The sequence below is a fragment of the Athene noctua genome, chromosome Z (assembly GCF_965140245.1).
Source record: "Athene noctua chromosome Z, bAthNoc1.hap1.1, whole genome shotgun sequence".
NCBI lineage: Eukaryota > Metazoa > Chordata > Aves > Strigiformes > Strigidae > Athene > Athene noctua.
This window is the reverse complement of record NC_134077.1, coordinates 83,608,995-83,626,619: the sequence shown is the minus strand read 5'-3', so window position 1 is coordinate 83,626,619 and position 17,625 is coordinate 83,608,995. Positions and strand designations below refer to the sequence as shown.

The following is a 17,625-nucleotide window of genomic DNA, read 5'->3' as shown; positions in this document are numbered from 1 at the left end:
GACTCTCAGAGAAGAGAAGGAAATCACTCCTGAAGAGATGGGGCTCACTGTAGCTCCCTGGAGTTCCACTTAAGGACTACCTAATTCTCATAAAGCTAAAAGAGATTAGCAGGACGTTTGTTAGGATGAGACTGTTAGCATTAAAATTTTTGTAGGAACTTTTCCATATTATAAAACAGATATTGGAGCAGAGCTGTTAGACAACTTGTGCATTGCTTTTGGAAGCTGTCACTGATTCAAGCAGAAATCAAGAAACAGTTTTCTAGAGGTTTATGAACAGTGAGAAGAGCTCAAGTAACTGATGCCTCTGAGCAGGCATATGTTTGTGAGTGCTCAGGGTTTATCTACCACTCTGAGAAGCATGTACAGAACAGAAGTGCTAGGAGCAATGACAGAGCCATAAGAAGGGAGATGGTAATTCAGAATAAGTGAAGAATACGTGTCCCTGTATCAGCAACCTGAGTTTATACTAGTTTATACCCAGCCATGAAAACTCCGGAGAGGGAAGCTTGCATAACTTTGTTCTCTTCCCTTGCTGAAGAATGAGCTTTATTTCCATGAAAAAAAATTGTAAAGGATTGGAGAATAAAGATGATTTGACCTGACCATTTCTATGTTAGAACGTGTTAGCATTATTACCCTCTTTTTATAAACTGGAAAAAGAATGAAAGTGTGCGGCAACCTAGCAATAGTGACAGAGCACTGCAACAAGCCATGAGCCATCCAGCCATCCTTCACATCCCTCAGAAGAGAAAGGACATGTGAAAGACACAACAAGCTCTATTTACCCCTACTGTGCAAATTACCTTTCATGCAGGCACCAAGCTGTGTACCTGGGGTGCCTTATTTTACTTTCTGTACTTTCACTTCATATTTCTATTTACCTTTATCATGCTGTTAAAATAAACAAGTAATATACACATTTTCTGGAAGAGAACAGACAAAAACATGTTTGAAATATGTAGTATGTAGAGATTAATAGTTAGCTAGACAGATGGACTAGATCATAAGACAAGTAATACAGCTTGGCAACATAAAACTCTGGCTTCCCATTAAGCCACTTGCTGCCATGCAGCCTGCAGACAGGACCAACATGGGCAGCGTTCCCCTAGGTGCTTATCTAAAAATACACAAAGCCATCATATGCCCTGGTAGAGCTGTTCATCGCTTTGCACACTTATCAGTACATAAACTGATCATTACATGGTGACAGCAGGTACAAAATGTTATGGCCAGTACCCTCCACCGGAGATGATTAAGTATTCTTTATGTCTGGTTCTGGTAGCGTGTGTGACTATAGAGCCTTCCAGTGAGTCTGTTAACTTGCTTGCCTCAGTGGACCCCTGAACAGTCAGAACTGAAAGATGGAAAGTTGAGGAGTGGTAAGAGATCATACCCTGGGAAAACGAAACAAAACGGCCAGAAGACTTCAGGAAACAGTGAGCATAGAAGACACACAGATGACCCTTACCTCCTAATACTTTCCTACTACCTTCAACTGATTTCAGCTTCTGAACCTGTTCTAGTTTGCCGGTCTAGTTACTCATGACTTCAGCTTGCACATAGCTGTCCATTTTTTGAACCTGAGTAAGTCTCTTTCCCTCACAGTCTGCCTCAACAGAATCTCACAGACCTATTTCTTGCACAAAGACCACAAACTTGTGTTTGTTTTTAACGTCATGAAATTCATTCTCTGTTCCTCTCCTACTAATGTCATTTACCTTTTTACTTCCTGCTGAGCACTAAGATCATTTAAGGAACTATCTACTGTAATCCTTAGATCCTAGACCTGAGTGATAAAAGTCCAGTACAGAGCCCATCCTTCCAGGTGCAGAGCTCAGCTGTTTTGCCTCACGTGCAGCACCTAGTATTTATCAACACTGAATTTCACCTGTCATTTTATTTATGTTCCATGTAAGAGTATATTAAACAGCACACCACAATGTCTGTGGCAGTGAGGCCAAGGACCAACTGAAAAAAGACAAAAAGACAGAAATCTCATTCACTACCCAGACCTGATTCACTAAGGGATCATGCCTATCCTATGCAGTGAATGAGACAGGAGCTCACTGGAAAAAAAAATACATTAGTTTAAAACCCCACATAATTATAGTAACACATACATGGGTAAGTAATAAAATTATCTGAACTACCCAAATTTGAACTGTGTGACTCTGCAACTTTAATACCATTTCTACCATGATTAACTGAATAGTCACAAAATAGGTGATTCAGTTGGTTAAGCTGTGGTTTATAGCCTTGAATTTTCATATTGATTGCAGGTGAACAACCTTGCTCCAGCTCAACCTTCTGAGACTCCCCACCACACGCTTTTCTTGTCAGATTTGCTGCAGAACCATCTCATTGTTTTTTTACATTACCCAGGAGAATGAACTTTTTTGCAGAACTAGCCATCTAGCAACACAAAAAAGTACTGAAGAATATTAGAGATGATGTTTTTTTCCTTTTTCAACATCCACATGCTTTGATATTCCTTCAGTTGACTGCATACTTGTAGACTTTATTTTCTTTCATACTTCAATACTACAAATATTGAAAAGCTGTGCTCTGAACAATACAAAAGTAGTCATTTTTAACTGAATTGGTCCTAGTGGGAAAGAACAGTATTTTTCACTCTTAGTGCACTTTTTGAACAATTTGTAAACACAGTGGAATTAATTCATCAAGGAAAATATGTCTCTGATTCCTTGGCAGTGTCTGATTCCAAAGGCAGAGGATATTCACCATTTTAAAAAAACTAAATATGTGTTTGTGACCGTCAAGTTCCTAAAAATTTACATTAGTCTCTTGTGATCTAAAGATCACAAGAAGTACAAAAGAGTAACAGAAGCACTGATCAATGTTTATCCAGAAATTATTTTCTCATGATGTCCACACACTCATCAAGCAAATGACCACAACTTTAGACACAGGGGATACTAAATCCACTGAAATCAATGGTGATGATTTACTGACTTTAATAGAATTTTATGAGTGATTTTGATACTAAGGTCTTCGTAACAATTTCTTGACATTCCAACAGTTATGACGGAAAAGAGGCAGGTGTTAATTTACAGTTGGACTACGCTTTGTCATACATACTCAAAATGAACTGTGGGTTTGCATGTGTCAGTGCAAAGTGAAAGTGATTTTGTGGACTTTAAAAAAGTTGCTTTTTTATTTGTAACACGACCTAGGACAGGATTCGGTTAGTGGAAAATACGCATATGTCAAAGGGTGCACAGCAAGACAGCAAGCAAATTCAAAATCTAAACCAAGTATTTTAAATTTCACTAAATACATCTAGTCAGTAGATAACATAGCTGCTTTCCAAGAAACACACAGTACACATTTGCAATAATTTAGTTGAGTACAACTGCTCTTATGTATACCAACCCTGGACATAAAAAAATCTCATGTTCAAAATAAAATCCTAAATTGTAAGTGAATACAAAACTAAGAAATATACAGTCTAGATGTTCAGCAGATTATATATATGTAAAATATTAATCTTTCAGTAATAGGCTGGACTAGAAATATTAAGGACAGAATACAAGAATTCAGCTAACAGATGATGAACTGAAAATATGGAGTGATAATATAACTCTGATTTAAGTCAGCAAGAAAAGCTATCATTGGTTTATAGGTTTCATGTTTTGTTCTAGAATATATTTCTGAATACTTTCTCATCCTTTCCTGCTTTCAAGTAGACATGGTGATGGTTGCTGGCAACTCCCCAGGACAGGGTGGTATATAAACAGCCTAAAAGATGTTTTTATTCTTTAGTGACATAAATAGCTTCATCAGCAGACTGCCACAGCAGGAAATGCAATAGGGTGGATGTACCTGAACAGCCTTTCTTAAGCTGTTTTAGTCATTCTTATGGGTCAATTTCACTTTCAATTAAATGAGTTTTTTCACAATTGGCATATAACTGGAAGAGAAGGCACCAAGAATGTGTGAATGCTGTACTGCAATGTCCACAAAAAGCGCAGGATTCCAGATTCAAAACACCATCAGATTGAAGTAACAAACCAGAGGCTATTTAGGATTCAGGTAAGTATGTTCTTATGAAATATTTACCTTTTGAGACCTAGGTATCTTACTGTTATCTCTCTTTCTCGCACTTTTCTCTCACCTGGTGGACTCCCGTGCCCTGCTGCAGCTGTAGCAATAGCAAAAGCAGATGCAGGAGAAACCGAACAGTGGCTGTTGTCAGCAGTTTGTACTGTAAACGGGACAGAGAAAAGTGAACGATTTCTACATACTTTTCATATTTTTCAAGTGAAGCAATACTTTAACACTAATGTTTATACATTGTGAACAGTTTATGTTTCATTGCCAGAGGACTTTATATAAAGTAAATAAAAATATCATAATCAAATTTGTGATTATTTTTTATTAAGCTTTATTCTAAGGTTGGTGAGGAACAAGCAGTAACCAAACAGAAAAAGAAAAAAAAAAAAGACAAAACCAACGGTGTAGAAAATAAACCTAAACAAAATTAATGTATAGGCAACTAAGCATATTAACCAACTTCTGATCACTAGACTCACGTATTTTCCCAGGTCACTGCCTAGCGTGAGTACAGCTTTGCACAATTTATCAAACCTTCTCTATAGGGAATGCTGTGAACATTGCTTCTGACTAGTACTCAGATAACACAGCACTCTTCCCCCCAGTTTCCAAATCTCAAATCTTGTCATCTCACCACAAACATGCCCAGTAACATGAGATTACTATTGGTTTAAAACTTAAGTGTCTCAGCAACTTATTAACAGTTGAGAAGACTGCTGGTTTTGTTGTTCTAATCCCAGGCATGAAATAACTGCCTAGAAACATGGTTTGCTTGTGATGACAGCATTTTAAGTGTTCATGGACGTAGCTCACAGCTTTGCTAATGATTTCAAAGAGCCATGTGAGAGCTATTTGAGGAGCTCCAGCTCTCACTTTTCCTCTTCAATTGAGCAGTTTATTCAAATTTTGCAACAAATAATGTGACACCATCTGTAAATGTTCAGTGTTATACAAAGAGACAGACACAGTCACTCCCCATTGACAATAATGGGTGCTGTGTACTTCATGATTATATATGCTGCCCAAAATATGTGCCCTTGGTAGCTGAAAAAACTCTGTCAAGGTCTTGAGAGTTTTGTGAGGATAGGACTGATTCAATGTTAGTCTTGAACTTGGGCACATCCTGCTCAAGATATTTAAGAACATTTCATCATACTAAAGTCCCACTATGCTTCTGGTTTCTGGTTATTACTGTACAAGTTAACTGGTGCAATTCACATTCTAACAGTTTGGGGTTTTTTTAATACCCATGATACCTAAGAAATAAGCAAAATACAAGCCAAACACATTATTCAAACATTATTATTTTCTAATACCCTGCAAAGATTACAGCTACAGTATTTAAACTCTTTGAAGTGGCTGACAGAGGCAAGAAACATCAAGTTCTTACCTCCTGGTTGACGATAGCGGAGATGACGTGGTGTTGAAGGGGATCTGCATGGGGAAAGCTCTGTGGTATCCACTGCTGAAGTGCCTTCAGGAATTGTCCGGTCCACTGACACAGATTCTAGAACTGCTGCTTTAAAAGAGAATAAATGTTAATACTGGGATGATAATTCATCATTTGTAACTCTTTAATGTATATTACATATTATAAGATTAAATATAAAACAACTTTTATATAATATATCAATTATTGTATTAATTGTTATGTTATGTTATGCTAACATATTTATAAAGTGTAAATGTTTTATGAAAATATCAAGAGGCCATAGGGAACTACAGTATGGGGCTTTAAGATACAAGTTTTTAAAGCACAGATTATAGTCAGATTAGTTTGTTTTAGATATGGAGTGCCTCTGCAGAGATTATAGAGTATATGGGTGATCCATCACTCTCAGTTTACAAACACCAAGAGATATAAAGTCTACAAAGGATCAACTTTGAACAATTTGAACTGTACTGCATTGATACAGAATATGTACATCAAAGGGGATTTCACTGAAAGGTAATGTTTAAAGAATGGCTGTTAATTAATAGCACTTAATACCAGTGTTTCCATACCAACCTAATACCACTAAATACCATCTAATGCAAAGTTGTTTATGTTTAATCTGTGGTATACAGTTGTTTTAAACAATACTGCTTCTGGAACATGTCATGAAACTTTTGCATTAAGAAGGCTCCGCAATAATTATCCTCTGGATGGAGTTAAAGGACTGGGAAAGTTTTGTACCAATAATACAGCCACATAAAATCTCATAAATAAAGAGCTTGGTGAAAACCAGCAAGCTCTCAGTTTTAAAAATAGCTTGGATAAGACTGTACTTCTAAGTCAGCAGAATATGCAGTGAAAGGCATATGTAGTAGGGATACCTGAACTCATAGGTTTCATAAGCGTTGGGGAAAAAATCCTTGCTGGATAATGATGTGTAATCAAAAACTGCCCAATGAAATGGCCAAACAGCACCGAAGAGTAGATTACTCACTAGAAGAGTAAAAAAGGAATGGCAAAAATACTAATTCCGAAATGAGGGGAAAAAAAGCTGATAAAATATATCCTGCGCTTTATATGAATTACAACTGTGCCTGCAGCGTAAGCACTGTACATATAAAGATATGTATAAACAAAAACTTTGGAAAACTAAAACTTTGAAAGCAGACAACTTTGAAAGCGGGTGATGATGGTGGAAATTCCAGGATGTAAATGGACAACGTTCAAGGAGAAAACCAACCACTATAATAATATGCCCTGAGGAACAGAATTTGAATGGTTATAATGCATTTAGAGTAAGCCATAGCTGTTTTCTTGGAAATCCGGTAGTACCAGAGCAACAGCATTAACTGTAATGGGGTGATGGTTCCTGATTATGTAGAAACAGTTTCTTTACTCAGAAAACTTCAGAAACAAATAAATTTACGCATGATAGGAAACATGCAGATTAGCATTTTGTGCTTTTCCTGCTATCCATTTCTATACCTCTTGTGAGATTTCTTTCTAAACTTTTAATCTTACGCATCTTCCCCAACATGCTATATGTAGCTGGGTGACAAAAGGACTTTTCCCTGCAGAACCAAGCTATCTATCTGCAGATTCCTCCAAACTGTGTAAAGCAGGAGATCCCCAAAGGGACTGGAGACACTGCACAGACAGCAGTTTAGCATTTATATGAGGTTCTTGCCATTTCCAAATGTTCCTCACGCTGCCCAGATGACACTTCCAGATTTGATATATTGGCATAAAAAAATCTGCATCCTGCAACAATGCCAAGTGCCAACACTAGGTCAGAATGACCTATTTACTAGTTTACAGTGTATAGCAAAAAACATTACACCTAAGACTGAAGTTACAATTAATTTTAATACACAGCCTATATTTTAGGACAATCTGTGCTATTGATTTGAATGTGATTACACGAGTGCACAAGAAGAATTTGCCCAACTGTACATAGTAATTATTACGTTTTATATATATAAAGTCTGTTATACTATTAATTTTAAAACACCCAACATACAGAAATATAATGGTTAACAGCCAACCAGCATTTTATGAAAGCATAAAGCATGGACAAGCATAGATTTCCATAATGCTAAAATGGCTAACTTGCCTGTTAAACAGATCTTTTGTTAGGCTATATTCTGCAAAAACAATCTCTCTGCATAATAAAACATTAAATTTCTTACCAGGGCACTTATTTCAACTTATCAGTAATGAGTAGACATAATGCTTCAATCATACTTCTCTTAGTTTATGTTTGGTATTCTTTTTTCTTCTTTTCTCTTGGATTATATCAATTTTTATTGTTACAGTACTTGCAATTAAAACTGAGCTCCATTTTGCTCAGATTTACAGTTCATATTCCTCTGACTGTAAGTCAGGCCACGTAAGACAATTTCTAAACATGAATTTTAGGAATAAAATAGCATTTTCAAAAAAATTTCTTCATCTTCTGTTTAACATAACAATACTAAAAAAATACTATATACTCCTAACTCAGAAGACCATCCCTTCATCCCCAAAGAGCAATAAGAAATAAGCACACACACATCCTATGAGATTAGAGCTGCCTTCTTGCTTTGCCATCTATAAATACAGTGCTTCCATTCTAGATGCCTGCATTGAAGTTTGTATCAACTAACTTTAGCCCTCTGGAAGTAGTACCTATTCCAAGGTGCCTTACACAATCCATAGAGGAAAACAGGCATTTTCACAGGAGCAATTAATCTATTTTAGACATCTACCTTCTGGATGGATAACAACCAGATGGTATGAATCTCACCAAAGTACCAAGTGCATCACATAAATTATTTGTTTGGATTAGTGATGAAATCTTTCTGAAAAACTGGCCCTGTTATGTAAACATGTTAAAGCTGTTAGGCCTTCACATCTCTATTTCTTTTTAACTTAGTATTTTACTTCCTGTAGTAATTGTACAACTCCAAAAACTTTCACCTCAGGAAACACAGCTGGCTTCAAGTATTTCCTTTTGCCTTTCTCTGTAACCCTTTCCTGAAGTGAAAACAGACAAAGCCATTCTGCCATACCACTATTCTTATAAAGAAGTAACAAAGGGGTGGAAACAGACAACACACTGCAGCTTTTAGTCGAGAAGAAATAGAGAGCATACTATTGGTTTCACAACACAGCTTATGGTGATCAGAAGAAAAAAAAAATCATGAGAAACAACTTCTCAGCAGTAATCCATGTCAAGCCTACCTTAGAGACCATGCTATTTATGAAAAGTAATGTTCATTATTTTGTGGGTATGTAATACCTCTTCGAATGCTTCTCCTCAGCTTGTTACAGAGGTCAACGCGAGGGTTCTCCAAGCTGTCCTCTGCAGAGCCAGGGCTTTGCTCGGGAGAGGAGGGCCCTTTGCTAAGGTCCAGTGGTACTTTGCCAGCCGTTGGCGGTGGGGAGGTGGCTGGGCTGTAAGTCGAGGTAGGACTGCTCGCCACAGATGAAGCAGAGAGGTCAAGGGCACCGATCCTTGAATTCAGTGGCGAGGTCAATGACAGTTTTCGGGTTCTGACAGGTGAGGAAGTTCTGGAGAGTGACAATGGAGGAGGAGAAGAAAACTTGCGACAGAGATGTGGTGACTTCCCATCAGCCAGGTACTCTCCTCTGTTGTTTTGACTGGTAGCAAAGAATAACTCCAGAGACCTGAAAGTAAGAAACAAAATAAAGCAACATATGATAACAAACACTGAACATATTTACAAAGAAATTAGTGCAAATCTGTGTGATACTGCAAAATCTGTACGACACTTAGTCCTCAAAGCCTGGGCAGAAAATTGAGACAGACTTACCTAAAAACTTACATCCTATTTACAAACAAAGAACTTTCTTCTTGGATTTATTTATATAACAGAAAATCATGATTAAAAAAACTAACAACAAATGATCCCACGGTGATTATGTAAGAAATCTATGATAGAAGGGAAAGACCCCAGAGCTCACCTGACAGGAATGGAAGTGAAGGGACGCCTGTATATGTCTGAAAGTTTTTCCAGTACAACAGATGCGGTAGTAAATATGCGGTAAGTATGTAGGAAAGTATTCAGGAAATCAATACTTAGAAATCTCAAATCTGTTAGCCGCTCCAAAAGGCGCTCAACACTTGCATAACGGATTTGGGGTACTTTGCAGGAATTCAGTGTTTTGCTGAAGCAGATATCAATGTCATCTCTGTGAAGACGAGCATCAGATCTACACAAAAATTAAATTCAGAACACTTTAGCAAAGAGGAAGAGTGATTATGGTACAGCAGTGGTATCACTTTAGCTGCTCCTGTCAACGCAGAAGCAGCAAATACGTGTGCATTCTTGTATTTCATCAGCACAAGAAAACTCTTAATCTGTGGTGATATCTGCTTCCATTCAGTTGTATTTTATGTCACAACTTAAGGAATTTAAATTATATTTTTGGCAAATCATCAATTTATGTTTCAAATCCTAAGAAACCATTAATGACGCTTAAATTTCTGAAATGGAACAGGAGGCATTATTGTCCCCTCTTGCCTCTTTCAGGCAGTTGTGTCCTGTACTCCAATATTACTGTAAGTTCAGTACAGAGTAATAGTGGACTGAATGCAACTTTTTTTCTGCTGCGATCTAGCTTTATCTAAAATACACTAATGGACCCTAGCAAAACTAACCCCTTCGTTAAGCTTAAGGCTGCAAGGTAACACCTGCCCTCAGGCTCCAAAAAGTTACTTAAAAAAAAAATAAAATAAAAAGGGAACAACATGAAACATCTCAAATTTCAAAGCAAAAACCACGGAGAGGCTTTGTTTCAGTGAAAAAAAATGGACTAAGTTTTGTTTGGACATCAAACCGAAAATCAGACATTTACATAACCCTGCTCATGTTGTTTTTTTTCCAAATTCGCTTTTCCTTTCTTTTATCTAGTTGAAGGCTAAGTTTGTAATAAAATGGGATGGATTCTAGGTAAAGTATCTTTCAATACTGCCTGATATTTTTGTTATAAATGATTTGATTTAGCAATATAGCATCAAGATATTCCACACACTTCTAAACTGCATTACATAAAAGAAACAATAAAAAATTCTTAAGTGGAGTCCTCAGAAAAGTGGCAAAATTTTTTTATTTCACCCAAAGACATCTGACTCTAAACATTAATGTGTGCTAAAAATCAGAAGTAAAATCTTAGAAAGAGAACACCAAATTTGCTTCTATTGTTAAGATCCTGTATGGTTTTTACAATTGTTTTCTTTCTCTTGACACTGGCATTAAGACCTTGCTGTACACTACACTTTGAAAACAGATGGACATAGTTTTAACATTCAGCAGGTAACAGAAGTGTTTACACACTGGAGGGTTCCTGGAATAAAACTGAAGACAATAAAATGCCTTCTTTTCAGGGATCAAAGGTATATGCCCTAACAGTGTATTCACAGATGTTATCTCTTTTTCATTTCTAAACATACACGAAGAAACGAGAGGCAACAACTAAAAAAAGAGGCACTTAGGAATCCTTCATATATGGAGTACATCCAAGAGACAGAAATGGCCTAGTTACAGATAACAGTAAGAAAGGAAATACTTGTGTTTCTATCCCTATGGTTTTTTTCCTTTTTATATTGGATAATAGTAGGCAAAATTCATGTAAACAGAGATCTGTAGAGGATCCAAGAGGTACAATTGTATTAGAAGTTTGGAATCTTGTACTGAAAATTTCTGTCTACAAATAAAAATCACTTATTAAAACAAATGACTGAAAGAATTCAAGGGTGAAGGAAGCAAGTTTATGAGTAATGATGTACCTTGATGTGAACAGTTAAAATTATGGGAGAAAATAATTTTTTGTTAGAAATAAGAGAAATAAAGAGAATAAAAAATGTGTGTAATACAACAAAATACCTTAGAAAGTGGTACTTGTCTGCAGTCCCCTAAATTTTAAAGACTTTTAAAAATATGTTCAATAAAATTATGATTGGTATGACAGAGAAAAGCTAACAGAGAGTAACATTATTCATCTGAAGCATAACTGAAGTCAATGTCGCAAATAATAGAAAAATCTGAGCTGTGAACCTATACAGTCCAATACTATGAACTGAGAATTACCATTTTGAGTCATCCCTACCATTTCAAGAAAGAGATTTGAAAAGCTACATTTTGGGATGTAGAATTAATTCCATTCAACAAAAATGCAGAAAAAAAAAATAGAAGGCTGTATTTTCCAGATACACATTTTCTTTTTTAAAATTATTTATTAAAACCAAAACCAAACCAAAACAAAACCCCAAACAAACCAACAAGATATTTAATTCACTAGTAAAAAAAATATGCTGCACTTACTTGATCATATGTGGCACCGTGACTTTTGAGTTTTCTTCAAACACTATGGTCATTAAACCATTACATCTTATATTATCAATGCACTGTGAAAATAAACATTGGAAACTGTCAAATCAAAACACAGGGTGAGGGGACTTCCTTCCACACTTTTCATATCACTGTAAGCTTAAAGTGTAGCTTTTACAAAGTATGGACCGACTGGTACAAGGTATTTTCCTAAATGGAAAGCAGTGATGCAAGAACTGTAGTGGACATGCTTCTCTAGTCTTCTGCCTTTGATTTGCACATCTGCAAGTCCATGCATCTTTACCAGAACACTCAAAGCATTCAGCTCAGCATCCTTTTTTCCACACGATTAAGTATTTTGAGTAGGAAGTTAAATTTCCTTTGAAGTTTCTTTGAAACTGAACAAAATTAAGTATCTCTAGCATTTCCTGAATGAGTGTTAAGCCTGAAAAATCAATACAGCAAGAAAATTAGAATACTTTGTACAGAAACAGATACACTAATACCTTAACTAACCTTTACCCTGTGCAAAATGACCAAAGAGAAATACAAACAGTTTCTAGAAACACACTTGAAAAAACAAATTCAAGTGGTGGTGTTATAGTGAAACACAGCTGTGAAGATGCTGTCCAAGGAGTTCCTTGCAAACTCCTGTATAAATGTTTTGGGTCAGCTATTAGAAGCTGGAAAGACACTTCTGGGGCGCGGCTGCACCACATACTGCTTTCGAAATTACATGCTTTCCTGTGGCCAGAAGAAGTCTACGAACGAGGGGTGCATAGGCTGTCCTTCAAGCCTCAAAGTAGTTCAATGCTAGCAGTACATAGGGGTAGCTCGAAGCCATTTGTACAACATTATCTTCCTGTTTGTACTTTTATATGTTTAAGATAACCTTAAAATAACCAAGCCTTGCTCTCAGAAGTCAGCAGTCTGCCAGTGGATCAGACTTACATGGTCTGCAACAAGTACCTGCTACCTAACACTAGAGGACTCTTGTCTTTATAATACTTTCTAATTTTATTCATCAAGTATCATACATATGCACATATAAACCCACTATTTCTTTACATCAATAAATAGGAGTTTCCAAAATTGTCATATACATTTAGCTTGATTTCAGGAATAAAACTAGTCTGCTGGCTTTGGAACATCTCACAGTAAAATAATGATTGACGTGAGACTCATCAAACAAGATAATCAGAGGCCTCTTCAGGTTTAAAATATATCTATGTAGCTATATGCATTTTTAAATTAAGGTATGTAAGAGTATTTGAAAAGTGCAGTTGTAACAATTCACATTATGATTTTACCACATCATTACCTAAAAGCACTGAAAAAAACATATCTAATAAAAATACATAGTTTCCCCCCCATGTGAATTTTAAATGTTGCAAAGATGCCCTTAGCACCAATTATAAATCTGCCTGAGCTAATTCAGCACTGTTACCCCCAAGTCTGCACAGGCCTCACATTTATCCATTTCCTGACAAATACTGTAATTCCAGCTAAGGAATAAGTGTAATGGGGATCTAGGGCCAAAGGACAAGTTCAAACCAGAAGAGGGGAGGTTCTGCATCAACCGATGCAATTTTTGTAAGTCTATGGTTTGCATGAAATGAATATAAATTCAAGAAGTCTCACCAAGAACATATAGACAAACATGACTTATACATCTTATGCATATATAATAAGATAGAGACTTTTGGACACCAAGACTAATGCTGCAAGTGAACAGCAACTACATGTATACTTTTTTTATGTGCAAATATAGGAGACCACATACTAAAAAAATACTTTTTATATGTCCTTTTTGTTAGTATTTTCCTATGTTCTCCTTGAGGGTTGTAGCCAGGGTTAAAAAGAAAAAAATGCTTCTGGGCACGTGATTAATTAATTTTTCTATGGCAATGTTTCATTGGCAATGAGCTCAGTCTGAAACACTATTTGGTTTTCAAGAGACCACTGTTCTTAATTGTTTAGAAGTTCTTATGCATTATCCAAATTTTCACCCAAATTTCCTTTCTCCAGCACAGGACAGGTGGCATGCTTCTTGTGTTATTTTCTTCTTTCTTGCTCTCCAGATGGAGTATAACTACTAAGTCAACTAACTTGATTGCTATTTGTAAACAATGGTACCAATTCATGCCCCAAATGTCTGTGCAGTCTGCACTGCATCTTGTGCCCCTTCTTGCTTCTTTTTTTCCTTTAAGTTGCTGACTATCCCCTCAGCACCTCTTGCTTCACTTCCCTTGTAAGGCTGGAGAAGCTTTTTCTGCCTCATAATGTTAATAGACCTCAGTTTTCCCAGAATTTCACTTATAAGCTTCTGTTAATTGTTCGCTCCATATCTCTTCAGAATACCCCTGTCTTGAAAAGCTGAGAGATCGCCCCTCCCTCAAAGAGGGATCAAGGGAGAAACCCGTCTAATCATTTTCCTGATAACCTGGCCAACCCTCTGCTCTCTCATCTATATGCAGCTAGCTGTGTTTACCACTGCTTTGCTAAGAGTCTTCCAAGCTTTGGAGGCAATCAGCTCTCAAGTCAGCTGTGGAGCTTTTCGGCTCTTCCCGACATCACAGTAGCGTTGTTTGGTGCTGGGGTGGTTTGGAGGAGAAGATCTGACCTTTGGAGGCAGACCCAAACTCTGATCTCTAGTCTACACAGACGGCAGATGACTTTCTCATTTAAATTTATTACTATTTAGGCTAAGAATGGACTTATTCCTGAGCATCCCATGTTTCAGGACAGTTCTTAAACAGTCTTTCCTCCCCAGCAAATAATTCCAATATTTTACATGTCAATGGAACAACATAATTCACTGAAAAACCATTTTCTAAAGTCTGCAACCAGATCTGTCTGTAAGATCCATACGCACCAAGCTGCAGGTCATACCATATTTTGAGATTTTATCTTCATATTTTCGTTCGTTTAAAGAAGTTCGTCCAGAAGAAAGTAACTCAGAATACTTATTTTTAAGCAATTTCTATTCATTATGATGATAATTCATCTGGAGATGGTGACAGCAATGGTAGCATCTTTAGAAATCCATCAAATTCCACACTGATATTTGTCTAGTTAACTATTTCTCTTGAAGTTAATAGAGCACTGGTTTCAAATTCAGAACTATAGGAGACCTATATATTGTTGGTTGCATGCATAAACAAAACAGCAATAGTCTTAATTCAGATCCAGGTAGTTCAAAGTTTGGATTTTTCATAGTGCATTCAACTTTTTTCCCAAAATAAATTCTGACAAAAGTTTGTCTACTGTGTTTTTAGCCAAAAGCAGTAAAATAATATTTTTGTCCATGACATTCAAGTATTTTAAAACCATATTTCTTCATCCACCATAAAGACAGTTCCTGCATGCTGCTGGAATGCTTAGTAATTATTTGTGATGGTTTCTTAGTATTCTTTTTGGTGAAAAACAGAGATTATTTCATTTTCTCACTGCATGGAATATGATTATTGATGTGATATGGTAATATTTTCACTCTCAGAACTTAGGTGTCTTTTGATCTGTACTAAGTTTATGAACAAACAAGTACCATCCTTCTTAAATCAAAATACGTATCTGGATGGACTCTGCTTAGACATAAAAATGACTACCATTAGTATTATGCTCATGAACTGACATTTTTGTATTTTATATCTCATCTCTCTCATTGAGAAACACATTTCACTGATGACTTAAACGCAAAGACAGAAGTTTTAGGAAACCAGGTAACACTGATGGTTTTTCATCTATATGACAGTGAATCAGCCCTCAAGAAATCAACTTCCTCTCTTGCATTAGTTTTCAGAAATACAGAGTAAATTGAGATCTCAATACAAACCAGATAAAGAATGCATTAAGCTACCTGACTTATATCACTTGTCCATGCAGCTTTCTCCTGTCGTGATGGGGCTAAAAGGACAACAGTGAAAGGAGGAGCATCTGTAGGTTCAACTACAAGCTTGAAATCAAGGTGTCCAAACACTTGTCCAGAACCTTTTGCTTTACAGCCAGAGGGGAGAAAAAAAAGGAAGTAAAAATGTGAAACTTCTGACCATAAAACAAAGAAAATAATGGCTTCATTTAAAATGTAAGTTACTTTAAAACATCTCTCTTACAAAGAGCAAATCCGACTGGCAATCCAATTGGATCCATTTGGTTTTTCACATACACGCATACAGAAAAGTTGCAAACATGCGATAGTGGGAGCTGCTACACATTACTTTTAAAGACACAAACAAGGCTAAGGTCCTTCTAACACTTCTATGCTGATATACTCTCAGCATACTAGAAGATTCCCTGAAATTAATGAAACTACTTTCACAGTTCAAGTGCGAAACCTGCCTAAAACTGCAGGATAGAAACCAATATGAGAAACAATAATATCAGCTTGGGACTGTGTTTTGTTGTTTCATTTGAACAAGCCTGCAGTCAAGATTTGTAAGGAGTCCAAGACAAAAACTTTCCACTAATTCTGCCAACTCACTCAACCCTCTGTATTTAAGAAACACAATTATCTGCTGCTTCTTTTAAGGCATATTTATTTCTTTCTGGGATCCTCCGGGTGAAGTTGTATACAAAAGTCAGCAAATAATTTGTCACATTCCTTCAGCAAGTCTACTGGCTGAAAATCCTATGTGGTATGTCAGCAGCAAGAACAAACATAACAGAACAAACCCTCATCTAAGTCCAGCATGCCCAGTACAAAACCAGCTATTCTACGGTATCAGTTTAATGCTGTACTCCTCTAGTTTCATGACAGGGCAGAACAATTCAGTTTTCTCTTATGAAAAATAATCAAAGGATACCAATTTTAAGAAACTAGACATTGTAATTTCTACAAACAACGGAATTTAACTTACAATCTTCATCACTTGTTTCTGTCTCCTCGATCAGTGTGCACTCTATTAAAGAGAGAACACCTCCTGTCTGTGAAAACAAAGCACATTTTCCACAAATTTTGAAATTTGTTCCCATTTGTCATTATCGTTATTTTTAAACTTTGATATACCTTACTCTTAAGATTTTACTTTACTCAAGAGCTCTTGGGCAAAGATCAATTTCATGATGCACATTTTTCCTCAAGAATTAAACCCAGACATATTATATGTAATGTTTTCCTAATTCAACAAACCAATAATATAGTTAAATGTACAAAATTCCTTTAATTTTTACCATGCTATAATTTCTCTCACATACAGACTTGTTCACAAAGTTTCAATAAAGACAACTAGAAATTCATCTTCTAAATTTAAATCAAATACATGTAAGACTTTTTTTAAAGGTTTGTTTATACTCTATTTACTTTGCAAAATACTTGAAATACTTAAGGGATGCAAAGTGAGAAAGCATACAAACAGACAATAACCTCTCAGAAATATTTTTATCGAATTAATGGTTAAACATAATCTGCTCTGTAAACTCCCAACATCTCTTTATTCAGAAGTGAATGCTACGGAAGACTGATTCTCAGCAAATACAACTAGAGTGTTCTTAGAAGAGCTTTCAGTTTAAAAGTATGTGCTATTCAGGAAAACAGAACTGAGTTATTAAATTAATTTTATTAAATCTCTGGAAAATATTCTTTAGTAATTCTACAGGGTTATGCTGGCTGTTCTATGCACTGAAAACTGGCTTACATTCAGTGCTAGCTATACAAACAGATATGCCAATGTCTTCTTCCTAACCCCCATCTTATTAGAATTACATGGTTCTAGAAAAAAAATGTAGTTAGGAAGAACTCTGACTGAATTCTGTTATTTGCAATGAGAAGACAAATCAGTTAAC

General features: G+C 36.2%; 1 protein-coding gene across 4 annotated transcripts in view; it reads right to left on the bottom strand.

Annotated features, from left to right (window-relative positions):
* RASGRF2 (Ras protein specific guanine nucleotide releasing factor 2) overlaps positions 1-17,625 on the bottom strand; it is a 131,189-nt gene that overhangs the window by 51,150 nt on the left and 62,414 nt on the right. For 3 of the 4 annotated variants that reach the window (XM_074931232.1, XM_074931230.1, XM_074931233.1), the window contains exons 11-17: positions 16,701-16,767; positions 15,704-15,840; positions 11,839-11,921; positions 9,479-9,727; positions 8,793-9,181; positions 5,468-5,596; positions 4,139-4,228 (exon numbers count right to left, since the gene is read on the bottom strand). In XM_074931232.1, the coding sequence (XP_074787333.1) occupies positions 4,139-4,228; positions 5,468-5,596; positions 8,793-9,181; positions 9,479-9,727; positions 11,839-11,921; positions 15,704-15,840; positions 16,701-16,767 (1,144 nt within the window). The remainder of the gene's footprint in view (positions 1-4,138; positions 4,229-5,467; positions 5,597-8,792; positions 9,182-9,478; positions 9,728-11,838; positions 11,922-15,703; positions 15,841-16,700; positions 16,768-17,625) is intronic. The other variant, XM_074931231.1, reaches the window with a different exon arrangement.